This window comes from Pholis gunnellus (genome assembly GCF_910591455.1).
Source record: "Pholis gunnellus genome assembly, chromosome: 10".
Classification (NCBI taxonomy): domain Eukaryota; kingdom Metazoa; phylum Chordata; class Actinopteri; order Perciformes; family Pholidae; genus Pholis; species Pholis gunnellus.
Window position 1 is genome coordinate 6,284,950 of NC_136537.1, and position 14,574 is coordinate 6,299,523.

The window sequence follows — 14,574 nt, forward strand, 5'->3', positions numbered from 1 at the left end:
GCCCTGCCAGTGCTGACATTTGAGGGTATGGTGAGCTGGAGAATATCAAATGGTGGAAGCCATTTTAGCCTATTAGCTGTGTCAAAAAAATATACATATATTTATATATACTGTATATTTTACAAACAAAGAAAAACCCAAATTACAAAAAAACATGACTATTATGAGTGATTTCAATTGTTGCCTTATGCTTGGATGTAGCACACACATTTTTAGTACCAAAACAACATATGAAAGCGTGAAACCACAACATCGTTTTGGCGTGTATGCATGCATCCAAATGTGTGTGTGTGTGTGTGTGTGTGTGTGTGTGTGTGTGTGTGTGTGTGTGTGTGTGTGTGTGTATGTAAATGGTTGCTATATTTCACTGTCGGTTTGCGTTCTCCAGAATGTGAATGTCCCACTGAGCCTTGCTTCCAGACAAACAGGTCTTTGACTGAGGAAGAAGGGAGCTTTGTCAGACACAAGCGTTGGGACGATTCAACACAGCCCGAGTGTGTGTGTGTGTGTATGTGTGTGTGTGTGTGTGTGTGTGTGTGTGTGTGTGTGTGTGTGTGTGTGCGTGTGTGTCTCTTTGAGAGACCGTGTGTATATCTGTGAGGAAGAGATTGTGTCTGTGTGTAAGGGATTGTTCCACACAGTGAGTGGCGTGCCTGTGTAAATGTATAAGTGTGTGTGTGTGTGTGTGTGTGTGTGTGTGTGTGTGTGTGTGTGTGTGTGAGAGACATTGACTTAGAGAGGGATAACAGGGCAAGTGTTTGGTAATTCTATCTGCATTTCAGTCTGATATCAACAGACAGGGAGTACACGTGCATTCTGAATGTGTAAGTGTGTGTGTGTGAGTGTTTTGTGTTGTTTTTTTGCGGTTGTTGTCAAAATGGAAGCAAAGCAGCTCTTAAACACGGCAGCACTTCGCGCAGTTCCATTTCATACGGTGAGTGACTTTAAATTCCTTTCGTTTTTCACTTCCACAATTAGCTCTTCAGACACTATGCAGTCCGATTCTACGTGAACATTTTTGACATCTCCCATAATAAATAATCAACAGAATGGATGGAATCTGCACCACTAAATAGAAGCTAATTTGTAATATGCCATTCAGATAGGAGGAAACATGCTAATAGAGAGACAATGCTATGGTTGTAATATTATTTTTAGCCATGCCAACTCTTGGGATTGCAATTTCATCAGGTTGGTCAACAATGTTTGTCCAGACTGAAATATTTTAACAACTATTGGATGGATTGCCACAAAATTTGGTGCAGATATTCATGGTCCCCAGAGGACGAATCTTAATTACGCTGGCGATTTTGGGGTTGACATTTTTGTTCTTCAGTCTAGACAACTATGGGTTGCAGCGAAGTTTGATGCAGACATGCATGCCCCTCTCATCTAGCGCCATCATCAGGATAAGTCCTATAGAGTACTGCAGGGATGATGTATTTTTGTTGGCCAACCCCGGAAGTTGGCATCACACCAGTTCCTTCGACAAAAAAGCCAATGGATTTTGAGTTATGGCAGAAAATAAGCTCTGTGACAAACATGCGTTTATGATACGTAAAAGTCTTGTTTCGGCAAGATCATTTTCACAAATGAAAAACGTTTTTGTGATTTTTTGGAAGCATGAATGCAATCGGAAGAAGTTAATAGCTAACGTTAGGATAAACCAACTACACCACAATCACATGAGCACAAGTATTCGCAACGAGAACGTTGATTTGAATGGGAATTCCTGCTAAATGTGTTAACCTTTGCACCCAGGCATGCCTCCTGGTGACACTGCAATCCCCTTGCATTACGGCCATGTTGGTTTATGGAATGTGATAATATGACCAGCTGATCACATCACATGACTAGAAAATCTGTTTCACTTTCTCTCTCTGTTAAAACCCCCACACTGATACAATCACCTTGTTTGTATGATCAGTGTTTCAGCTGCATTATATTTAGAAGTACAGTCTTTTGGTGAAATGTTTCAGTATATAATCAGAATCCTTTACTGGCAGGTGATTTTAAAGATTTCAGGAATATCAGTTCAGAACTGCTGATGCATCAGTTTGCACCAATGTCGAGAAAATAAATAGTACTTTCTGCTAATGACAGAAATGACTTCATGCAACTTATAATGTGCTAATTAATAGTAGCCTTGTTGCACTTTCAAACACCATCTCAGATGTTAACAGTATAAAAATAATAGAATAATCTAGTTACTTTGTCTGTGGCTCTTAATAGCTATGTAGTGACATATAGGTCTTCATGGTCTATTTGAATGATCTTGCTTCACTGTAAGGGGGCCATAGGGGACAGGAGGAAGCATTCAGATGCTTTACTTCAGTAAAAGTACCAATGTTACACTTCTTAAAATAGATTTTATGACAACTAAAAGTCCTGCTTTCAAAATCTATTTTAGTGAACATACAAAAGTATCAGTAGCAAAATAACACTTATATATTACATTATTTGACCATTGTAACTGGTTGAGGTTGTGATGGTTGTGATATGACTGATGTGGCAGGAAAGAAGAGAAAACACACATTTGTATTCTTTTTTTTGTGTGAGGGAGTTTAATCTTTGTTTTGGTTTTTCTTTGGTGGAACTGATCAGAACTGAAATGTGACGAGGGGCTCCAACAATATGCTGCTTTTTTAAATAAGGGGCCATAAAGGTGGAAAATCTTAATCTGAAAAACAGCTGTTATTAGGTGAATATAGTAAAGAGTACAATATATCCTTCTAAACTAGTGGAACAGAAGTAGAAAGTAAAGCATACACTTTATATTTTACATTAGGCTCTCTTATTGTATAATGAAATGTTTCATTTTTATGGGTAGTTCATTGTCCCGAATACCATATTTTTCCATCTGATATTAAAATATGTTCTGTGAAAAATTATAATAATAATCATACATTATTGTTCTTGTAGTATTCATGCATCCTAGTACATTGGCCCTCATTCCAATAGGAATGTTTAAACGTATTCTAATAAAGACTCGTTTACAATGCTTCTCCCTTTAAGGCCACACTCCGCTGCTGAAGGAGAAGCATCGTTGCTATTGTTGCATCTCTGGTCTCCTCCTTCCTTCCTCCTCCTTTCCCCTCCCTTCACTCATCCATCCATCCGTCCACCCCCTCTCTGCTCTCCGCACACGCACACCGATTTTCGCATCGCCTCCTCCGGCACGATGACCAACGATTCCCCGGAGGAGACCCGAGCTCCGGGCGGCGGCGGAGGAGGAGGAGGTGGAAAAGGAAACACGCGGAGGAACCGAGCAGACGACAATGTCACCATGCTGACATCCTCCATGGATCTACAGAGAGCCAGCCGGAGCCGAGCCAGCAGCAGCAACGAAACCGCCCCGAGCATCACCTCCTCCCTGGAGCTGAGCATCCAGACGCGCATCTTTAAGATCATCGTCATCGGGGACTCGAACGTGGGGAAGACCTGCCTCACCTTCCGCTTCACCGGGGGGAGCTTCCCCGACAAGACCGAGGCCACCATCGGCGTGGATTTCCGGGAGAAGGCGGTGGAGATCGAAGGGGAGACTATCAAGGTAAAAAGCAACAGAGGGGCTGGATGTAGATCAGTGGTGTTTCCTCCCTCCCCCTCCTCTTCCTCCCTCCTCCTCCTCCTCCTCTTTTCTTTTTGTCGATCAGCTGCCAGTGGATCTCACAGGGGCTATTCTTTCATTTTATCCAAACAAAACAAGACACTTGTCTTTATGGGATTTTTTTCCATTCAAACATTTTTTTTTTCCATGCTGGAGAAATGTAACACATTTTGACAACATGTGTCTTTGTAGCCCAGAGGAAGGAAACAAAACAATGAATGTCATTGGTTTGGCCCAAGGGGAAGAAGCTATGTGAGGCTTACATATTTTACGGACAATGGATGTTCCCAGAGGATACCTGTCAACCTGTATTTAGTCCTTTATTGCTTGGGAAAGAATGAAATTAATAAAAAAAACTCAGATTAGCTGCTTTTCTTTGTGTTTATATGAGGCTAAACGGAATAGCTCTTGGTTATCGACTGTTGGTTGGACAACAAAAGCAACTTAGAGACGTCCACTTGGACTCAGGGAGACTGTGATGCGCAATTTTCACTTATTTTCCGACACGTTTTGGACGTAATAGCGAAGCTATTGAGAAGATTGGCCAGCTGAATCAAGAATGAAAATAATTGATAGTTGCAGCAGTAATTGCAGGTATATCTTGTAGATGCACGTGTCCAGCCTCCCTAATTCATTCATTTTCAAAATTAAAAATAAAGGTGTAGCTATAAGCTGCAAAAGTACAAAGTAACTATATTATATTGGCTCACATTTGCTAGCAATTTCCTCTTGTATACCTTTAAATAAAGTACAATCAGTAGGATTATAAACGTATAGGCCATAGGACTGTATATGGTATCCTGGTAATTACTGAATTCAAAAGTAATGATTTCTAACACCCTTAGAGATGCTTACTGGCTGATGTAACAAAATCGATTGAAGTGCAACAGTATGATAACAAGCTTGTTGGAGTATCATGACAAATTAGATTTGCGAAGATTTTAGTTTTCATATGGATGAGCCGCGACTACTTATTAGGCTCTTTAGTGAGATCTCTTACTCTGTTGTGTAATACAGGCCCACACACCCTCCCCCCTCCTCACTTGGCCGGTGTGTGTGTGTGTGTGTGTGTGTGAGTTCTCCCTTCCCCCCCTTTCAGTCTCAGTAGAACAGTCTGTCTGCAACCTCCAGATGCCCCCTGAATGCTGACTCACAAACACTGTGTACACTACACCTATTAGGTCAGCGTGTCTGAATCATTGAAATTCTCTTCCAAATGAATTGTGAGAAAAATGTCTTTTCATATGTAAACGTAACTAAACTTTTAAAACTGCACTTCTTATTGCGTTCTAGTGTTGCTGGCGAGGTGACGTCGGTAACACTTTTGAGTAAAGGATTCATTTTATTGATTTGCATCAACAATGGTGGTTGTGTCGTGAGAACTGAAGGTTAACAAGCAGGCAGGGGTTTGAGATCCAGCAGAATCCAGGATAGTTATCACCATGGCTGAGAGAGGAAGCTAAAGATCTTTTGTATTTATGTGTGTCATCCAGATGGTGATTTCATGGCCTTTACAGGGGACTCTTTCATTTCACATTGTTAGATTAAAAACTTAACTGCCACATTGGTGCAGAAGGGCTTTTAAAAAAGGTTATGAACCTGCAGCACAAGTCAAAATTTCACTCACAATTTAGGTGGAACAGTATAGTTATAGTATGGATATATAACCAGAAAGGGTGCCCTTAGTCGAGTGCAGATCTCCGCCAGGTGTGTCTGCAGCGACCACTGTTGTATTGAGTGATAACAACGTTTAACTTGCCAAGCTGTCTGCCCGCTTAGCAGAGGTGGAGACGCAGCAAGGTACAGCGCGGCGTGTATTGGTAGTTCCATTAGCTATGAGCGATTAGCCAAACAAACCATCATAAACGATCAGAATAAGCCGCACAGCAGCGGCCGAGAGGTACGCAGCAGTGTGGGTATTGGTAGTTCCACACACACCACTAACTGTTATCCCCCCCCCCGCCGTGTCTCTGGGCGCAGAGTGGTGGATGGGTGGTCGGAGATGCACTCAGCTGTGTTATCACTAGTGGTCCTTACCGGGGTTAAGAGAAGTAAGTGAGGAGTCAGCAGGCACTTAGTGGCAATCTAAAACAGGAAATAAAAGGTGTATTGACACCGCAGCTACGAAAGGTCCTTGAGCATGAAGCCATAAGCCATTTGGGCTCCCAAAATGTTCTGCAGCATTATGCAGACAGAGTTGCACACTCACTCACTCACGGACTCACGCACACACGCCACAGATCGCATGATCTTCCTGGCAGAGATGATCAAAATGAATCTGTATAAAGGGGCACTTCTTCCTCTCCAGTCCTCATGCAGGTGAATAAAAGTAGCACACAGATTGGCGACAACAAACGTTACAAGCTGCAGAGGACTAAAAATAGAAGAGCAGAGCGCTAAGTATAGAATACAGAGTAAAGTGTCAAAATCATGCTGATGATTCTCAAGTCTGAGATTCACAGCTATTGTTAGGCAGAATTCTGTCCACATGCAAAGATTTTACAGTGATTTTGTCTAAATTTAGCTAGATTTGATATTTCTTAGCATTCATGCTGCTTTTGAAAAGCAGACTTTCAAATAGCTACCAAGCCAAAAAGTATAAATAACAGAATATTGATTTCAACCGTCACAAAGACATTTACGCTGACGAGAGGTATATAAAATGTAGAGAAAGCTTTACTATCAGATCTATTCTGTGCATTGTGCTGTCCAATTATGGGGCGCGCTGTGTTCAACAAAGCCCAAGCTTTGATGTTAGGAGCTGCACTGACCGCAGCATTCAACATCTGATGCTAAATAGCCGGGCTTGTCCTTTCAAATGGTAAGAACAGGAAACGGTCCTTTTTCCCTACAGGCCTGGGCTGAGTGTTGGAAGATGTCCACGGTGATATACAAAGTGCTACTGATTGCACGGAGACATTCAGCAAGCTGACAGTCCGAGCACGATATACTGCGCGGTACATGTGGGCTAGCTCAAGCCATGAATCCTTTTTACTCTGTCTTCTGGCATGGCAGAATTTACATTTTTAGGGGAAATCAATATCAGTACTTCTCTTGTGCAGAAGAAAGCTCACGTCCTCTTCGTCCCTCTGGTTAAATCTGAACTATCAAATACTGCAATTAGGAAATGACATGGCTGTAAAGTAGCCCCACATGCTGCTTGCACAAGTGTACAATAACAACGGCATTGTATTTAGCCAGATTAATTGGCTCGTGAATCATTGTAGGATCTGACTCACGACTATGACGTGAACTGAGAACGGGCAGTGAAAGTAATGCACTCAGGTATTTGACTTTGTTGACCAGTTAGTGAATAACACTCCAAACATTTGATAAACCCGGTTAGCCAGCCTTTACACATTGGTTTTAAACCAAATTGCACGTTTAATTTTGGAATACGTCAAAGGCTGCATACAGCACAGAGAAGACCTGCCCTGAGGCCTTTGTAAATGCATATCGTGCTATAAGCTCATAAGCTTGGAAAACTCATTGTTTCCATATTCGTAGTTCTGAAGATTTTTATAATAAGGCTGTGTGTCTGGATTCTGTCACTCTGGATGCTTTGATATGACATGTTTATGGCTTGCCTGGGTATTCTGAACACACACTGAAAAGCATTTCCCTTCTCCTCGGTCACATTAAAAACACAGCCTTGTCTCGTCTATCTCCACAGGTGCAGGTATGGGACACAGCGGGCCAGGAGCGTTTCCGTAAATCCATGGTGGAACACTACTACCGCAATGTCCACGCAGTGGTCTTTGTGTACGACGTCACCAAGATGGCTTCCTTCCGCAACCTACAGACGTGGATAGAGGTTGGCAACTGGCTCGATACATTGCACAACAACCAAATAGTCTTTGTCAGGATCGAAATGGTCGAAGGAGCACAACCGTGGTCTTTTTCACCAGTGCTACCTAATGTTCTCTTGAGCATCATCAGCATCTCTGCAGCTTCCAGTGCTCCAACGGGTTCGTCCCCCAAGACTGTTCATTAGCTGTGGGTTGAAAATGTGACGTCTCCATCGCAAAGCCTGGTGTGCATCTCTGTGCAAGCCAACAAAGAAGTGCACCGTGGCTTCCCTTAGAAAATGAATTATTCAAAGGGGTTTGCGTGGTCGGCTTTCCAATGTGTGCCAAAGTACTCGCAATATTATAGACCCAAGACGAGACTGGCAGAAGGGCGGGACCCAGAGAAAGAGTCGCAGTTACAAATCCGTCGGCTACCTCAGCACCACGGACAGCACCATGGATTTATTAATACGCAGCACTGATATCTCAGAGCCATGGTCGGCGCCACACATTCTAACTCGCACAAACCTCAGTCAGACGAAGGATCAATGAGTCAGATCAATGAGTCACTCTCTATATCCTGGTGCTGTGCACGAGGCTTACTATGGCTTATGACCTATCGCGTTTTAAACTGCCGTCACCTGACTTCCTCTTTTGCTCCCGTCATAATTACTACGGCCACTAGAGGTTGAGGCCGTCCATGTGATTAGATGATGGCTGCCTTCTGGACATCAGTCCATGCTGCAGACCCCTCTTAACTCAGATCTATTAAGAGTGATAATGCCCGATCCATCGGCTGACAACATTCAAAGTGGGTTATTAGATGTGGTTCTGTTAGCCTCCGCTTGAATCAAAAGCTAACCTGTGACTGAAGATAAACGCTACAGTGAGGCAGTGACATTTAATTAAAAGACCGCAAATGGTGTCACCTTTATTGAAGACTCTTCCATCCATGATGGTGAATCTACACACTACCTCTCAGATGTTTAGTGTCATTATTGTGCGCTCAGCACGGCGAGCTGGTTTTCTCCTTTTTTGCATTAGCAAAGAGAACAGCAGTAGCTGAATTCGCTACTGTGGACAACTGGGCATGGAGTAACGTGACAGTCCACATCACTAACACACACCACTGAGGTTAAGATGATTATGGACGGATATTTATTTTACCGTGTCTGCAACGTAGTTTGAATTTCCAAAGAAATAGTGGCCCATGCAAGTTAAATTAGTTGCAGAGGAGGTGTAACCAGCTGTGTTGTAGAAGTAACTTGGAGATCTTTGTGCTTTATTCAGGCACTGGATCTGTAGCAAATATAAACACACTGTGCAGGCTTTATAGCTCCTTTTCAATTGGCTGAATTGATTCTATAGTGTTAGTAGACCTGCTGGATTTTATTTATATTGAGCTGGTGGGAACGGTGGCTAAGCAGCCTTTCCGACATCGGCAGTTCTACTCGCCAAGTGGGGCATATTGTGGTCATAAATTCCTTGTAATTACAGCTAAGAGGCTGACGGTAACGTTTTTTTTTCTCCCACTTAGCTGCTTCTATTTATGGTCACACATCACATGAACGTGACCACAGTTTATAAAAGTTTATAAAGCCATATTCTGCTGTGTTCCAGGAGTGTAATGGCCATCGCGTCTCAGCGTCAGTACCTCGAGTCCTGGTTGGGAACAAGTGTGACCTCGTGGACCAAATACAGGTGAGAGCTCGCTCAGCACAACACTTTATTTACCGTCCGAGACCGAATTAGGGTTCACTGACAAACATTTGTGCCCTCCCAGGTGCCCTCCAATATGGCGTTGAAGTTCGCCGACTCCCACAACATGCTGCTGTTCGAGACGTCGGCCAAGGACCCGAGGGAGAGTCAGAACGTCGACTCCATCTTCATGTCACTGGCGTGCCGCCTCAAGGCCCAGAAATCTCTGCTCTACAGGGACGTGGAGAGGGAGGACGGGAGGGTGCGGCTCACACAAGAGACTGAAACAAAGAGCAGTTGTCCTTGTTGAGGGGGGGAAAGGAGGAGTGGGAGGCATAATGGAAGGGGTAGAGAGAGAAGAGTAACATGTTAAGGAGGAGGAGGAGAGGGATGATGGGAGAGTGAGGCTTTAACAAGTCTTTTAAATTAAACCTTTTTTTCCGGGAACGGGGGGGGTTGAGGCTGACACTAACAGCAACATGTTTCGAGGAAGAGGAGGATAGGGTGGAATGGGTGAGGAGAGGGGCGAAGATAGAGGGAAAAGGGATTTATTAACATTTCAGAAATGAGACGATGTTGCCTTTTAGACTACATAGGACTGTAGGAATTCTTCCTTTTATTCAAACACGGACAGAATCTGAGTGAAAACATACTTTCAGAGCGCACAAACGCAACAGATAAGTCATTTTGGGGATCTTAGACAAACTGTTGTCTCCTAAACCGGCCCTAGTTTGGTGTTTTATGACAGCCATTACTAACAGCAACATTCTGAGGCGACACATCACAACACAGTCTAGTTTTTTGCTGCCTTATCCTTATTGAAATTCATCCAACTGTTTTCTACTGCCTTAAAGAAGCTGCCAAGCAAAAGTAGCAAAGAGGTCTCAAGTATTGTAACCGCTCGAGATGATCTTGGTTGGACCAACCAAACACTCTCTCAGAATTTTACCTGATATCTTTCTGACTCAATCCTTCACGAGCAGGACAGTCGACTTAAAATCACTGTGAGATCACAAATACGTGGGGGAGGGAGGGAGGGGGAGGGGGGGGGACACACTTCTTTGACAAACAATGCAGGGAGACCTTGGCAGCTAGGTTTTTTCTGACAAAAGAGCATCTAGAAGGTCGTCGGACAGATTGTCCCGTATTTATTTAGAGGCTGTAGGATCCTCTTACCCTCGCGCAGGAGAAAAGCACTCTCCTTTTCTTTTTTAAATCATCTAATCCCGATGTAGACACACCCCCATCTATGCTCATCTACGTTTCCCTTCCGTGTGCAAATTCAGAAACACCCAGTCTTATGTGCCGTATGTGACTTCAAGCTAGCCTAAAGAGTTCCGTATTCTGTAATGAACGCTTTTCAAAGTAAAGGCCCTTCTGTCTGTCTTCAATATCAGTATCACTGCCTCCAGTCTCAGAGGGGACGGGGAACATGATAGAGTACTGGGACCCCTGTATTTCTGTACACTGCTACACATCCTGAGCCCGGGTGTGTAAGGGGAATGAAAACGCCGTAGAAAGCCATATTCACTATTTACTGTACACATAAGATGCAGAGTGCTTCACATTGAAATGGCTCCCAGCTGGGTCGAAAATGGAAGACAAAACTGTGCATAACGGAGCTATGAGGCCTTTGTAATAAGGCATCAATCCACACGCCCGACTGTAGCAGCACAGTCACTATACCCGACCCTATTTTAACGCTGTAGCCTACTTTCGAGCTACAATGTAATTACATCTGGATGCCATATGTAAAACATTCAGATCGGTGAGCATTTCAGACCCCCTCCAAGCTGACCGTTGATCCGTCCAAGTCAGGAATTCTTCGAGTACGTTTGCATCAGCAGGATCAAGCGGCCGTTACAGGCGAATAACATGGCATTACTGTAAAACATAGCAGGAAAGGCTAGTCTGTGACAGGCAACCCGGACCCGTAGTTTCAACAAAAGCTGAGCAAAAAGAACACACGAACACTAGGATGACGCCCGTTATCTAAGCTGTTTATTCTGTTGAGGGGTGGGCGGGGTGGCGGCGTCATATCCCAGCACATAGTATGTTATCTGTTAGCAAATATCTGTGGCTCTGTTTACCATTAGGTTAGCATCACGCGGCTCATTTAGTCACTGTAATACATGTGAGATGACTGTACTGGCCTGATGTGGGAAAAAATGTTTAAAAAGACATGTGCCTGCATTTCCTTCATAAACTTAGCAGACCTGAATAAAATAACATGTGGTTTGGACTGATTGCAAAAGTAAAAGGAAGGTCTGATAAAGTTAGCCCCGTAAATAGCATTTCTCATTACAGTTACTGTATGTATTTCACATATTACATTAAGCTCTCTCTGTTTTCTTGCTCACATCTTTTGAAATCATTTGTATTTTATCCAGGTCTAACAGTTGAGAACACAAATGTACAGTATGTTTGCCTGCCTTCCTTTTACCCTGTACATAGTATTTTTTATATTTTGCTGCTTTTTGCAGTTGATGTGCGTCTTTCTTTTTATAACCCATGTTTGCTCTTGAAGGGATGCCTTGATATTTTGAAATTGACTCTGGTGTATTTGTTTATCTGCAAACAAATCACAATGTTAAAAAAAAAAGGTTTCTGTATGTGACATTAAAGGGGCACTATGTGACATTCAGAGCATTAATATATCAGCAAACAACAATTTTAACTGCATAAAGATATCGTGAAGATATTTTTATCTGAGATAGCTACAAAACGTTGGGAGGCAATTGAAATACTCCAGATCTCGTATCATGCACCTTTAATAAATATCAGATTGGGGAGTGAGTCCTTGTGAGATCAGGGCTCACTCTCTTGATGAGTTCTTCAGGATCTGTCGATCAAAAGAAAATTAATTTACAACAATAATTGATTGTTTTAGTGATCTTGTGACAAAAAGGCAAAATGTTCCTCTTGGTTCAGCTTGTCAAATGTGAATATTTGCTGGTTTCATTTGTCTTTTGTGACACAGTAAGCTGAATATCTTACATCTCTATCGGTCCAGCCGAGTATCACGGCAGGTTGTGAAATAGTCACGAAATGCAATCTGTTGGTTTCCTGTACATGGACACAAATTGTCTTTTTTTCTCGTGTTGCTCGGGACAAAAGTAATGCTAATGGGACGTCAACTAGGATCCGCTTTCGTGGGATGGAAACACAAATTAAATGCATCCACGTGACTAAGAAACAGTCAGAGCAAGTGACGTAGTATTCAATATCCAAAAAGACTGGTTTGTGATTTTATGGTTGTGGTTTTGTTGCCTAAACCTTACATTCACGACAGTTTTCCAAAAACTAATTACGTGGTTTTGTTGCAACAGTTAGGTTAAACTGTTGTTTTTAGTCATTCCGAGCAACACAAAAAATACGGACAATTCGTGTCCCTGTACACGAAACCCATAGATTGCATTTTGTGACATTTTTCTTACATTTCAAAAACCAAACCGTTAATTGATTATTTGAGAAAGCATTGGAAGATTAATTAATAATGAAAATAATTGTTGCAGTTCTACAGGATACAACACATCAGCAGGGTTTCCCTCACTCAGGCAACATTGGTTATATACATTCATGTAACAATTATATGCGTAACCTGAAGGTAATGCATATAACAGTGCTGGTGCAGGTTAGCTTGTTAGCTATAGCTATTTTCAGCATTCAGTTAAACTGCCAGCCTGCAGCTGTCCTGTCATTGATTTCAAGATCATTTCAACACACCAAATAAAACAATAATAATGTAATATGAACTAATGTATGTGGGGACATTCCCTGTGCCCACAGGAGGAGCTCTATGGTGACACATTAAATTCAACGAAATATTTTTTTGTTTATATATATTATTAATTTGAGAAATAATTCTTAAATGATCAACATGAATCCCAACATTAAAATATGCATCAAAGACATAAAAAACAACTTTGAGCAAGAGACAAGAAAGTTAAAATGAAGTCGCATTTTAAATAATTTCAGGTTTATCGTCTAGTGCTCATTTCGAAAAGGGAGTTGAGTTTCGTGCCAGTAGGCCGCCTGCAGCAGCGCAGGTCAAAACTCCATTGGCTAAACTTAATTTTATTGCCATTTTTATGGATAACGCCATCTATTTAACACGGGGTCAATGTGGCTACAACTATATTTACGCTCCATTGAGCTTAATGCGACACCATTGAAACAGGAGGTCAGTCAGCGGCCCTTCATTCTCATGATGCAGTGCACACTACCAGGTCAATGCTCCGAAAAACGTTGAGATTAAAAGTCAAAGTACCAAGTTACTCCTTTAACAAAAGCCTTAAGAGTGGTGTTACTTGATTTTGTGATGTCTTTCTTTTTATAATTGAGATGACAATGTGTTTCAGGCTGTGAGTTTGTTATCGTTTTGTCTTCTTTCACATGTTTTCATATGTAACATTGTCGTTGTTACAATCTCGCAGAAGGGACTTCTGATAAAACCACTGAAGAAGCTTCACTTGACTCAGATCCTCGTTCTTTCACTTCAATCATTCTGAGCCCAACTTCTTTTAAGGTCAGCTTTAGGGATGATGTGCCCCCAATGCATTAACATGATGAGGTTTTCAGTAACAAGTCTGTTTTGGCCATGTGTCCTGACTGAGGTATTTATTGTTCCTCCCACACAGGAATTTGAGATTTCATGTCTGGTTTTTCCATTTTTCTTTCTCTCCCGTCCTGTATCTTATTTCACCCTTCATTTGTCACCCGGTTTCAACTGCCCTTTCATTCTATTTCTGCCCTGATCTTTTAATAGTTCATCCATATGTCATGCTTTGACTGTCTCATAGCTCACTTTCTGTATCCCATACTTTCATTCCTCCTGCCTCCGTATATATCGCACTGTCTGTCTGTCCGCCTCCACCTTTCTCTTTCTCTCTCTCCAAACATGTGGCTTGTGGCTGTTCCATGTCTTTGGCTGAAAAAACTGTAATTCTCAAGCAGATCATGTGTCCATTAATGGGTGTAGCAGACGAGTGCTGCTGAATGTTGAAGATCAGAGACGTTTCATTTAGTTATTGTCTTCGTACTGACTCTGGTCTACAGAACACTATCGAGACAAACTGCATATTTGGTACGCAAATAATCCACCACGATATCTTAAAGAATACGGTTAGACATTCAAATGTATGGGGGTTCCAGAAACCCCCATACACTTCCAGAAAAGGCCTGTTGTGTGGGGGGAACATTTCTTGGGATGATGTGGTTTGGAAAGTCAGCTATCAAGAAACAGACATCTGATCTGAAACGAAACAGACCACCAGTGGTTTTAATACCATAAAAGTTGTGAAGAATGCTGAAAATATGTTTTTTTTAAATGGAGGAAAAAATCCATCTGAGCAGTGACCCTCGCTGACAAAGTAAATGCAGTTTTTAAAAAGTATTGTATCAAATAAAGCAGTTGTGAGAATTAGCACTAATAACTGATTATCTTATGCACAGAAAATATCCGCTGTCCTATAGGTTGTG

The 14,574-nt window shown here is 42.2% G+C and overlaps 1 protein-coding gene across 1 annotated transcript; it reads left to right on the plus strand.

The window, feature by feature from the left end:
• Window positions 1-3,181: 3,181 nt before the first annotated feature.
• rab33a (RAB33A, member RAS oncogene family) lies at window positions 3,182-9,403 on the plus strand (the record flags this gene model as incomplete). Its single annotated transcript, XM_079167307.1, has 4 exons — window positions 3,182-3,550; window positions 7,281-7,421; window positions 9,016-9,096; window positions 9,179-9,403. The coding sequence occupies 4 exons, from the start codon at window positions 3,182-3,184 to the stop codon at window positions 9,401-9,403; spliced, it is 816 nt and encodes a 271-aa protein (XP_079023433.1).
• Window positions 9,404-14,574: the final 5,171 nt, after the last annotated feature.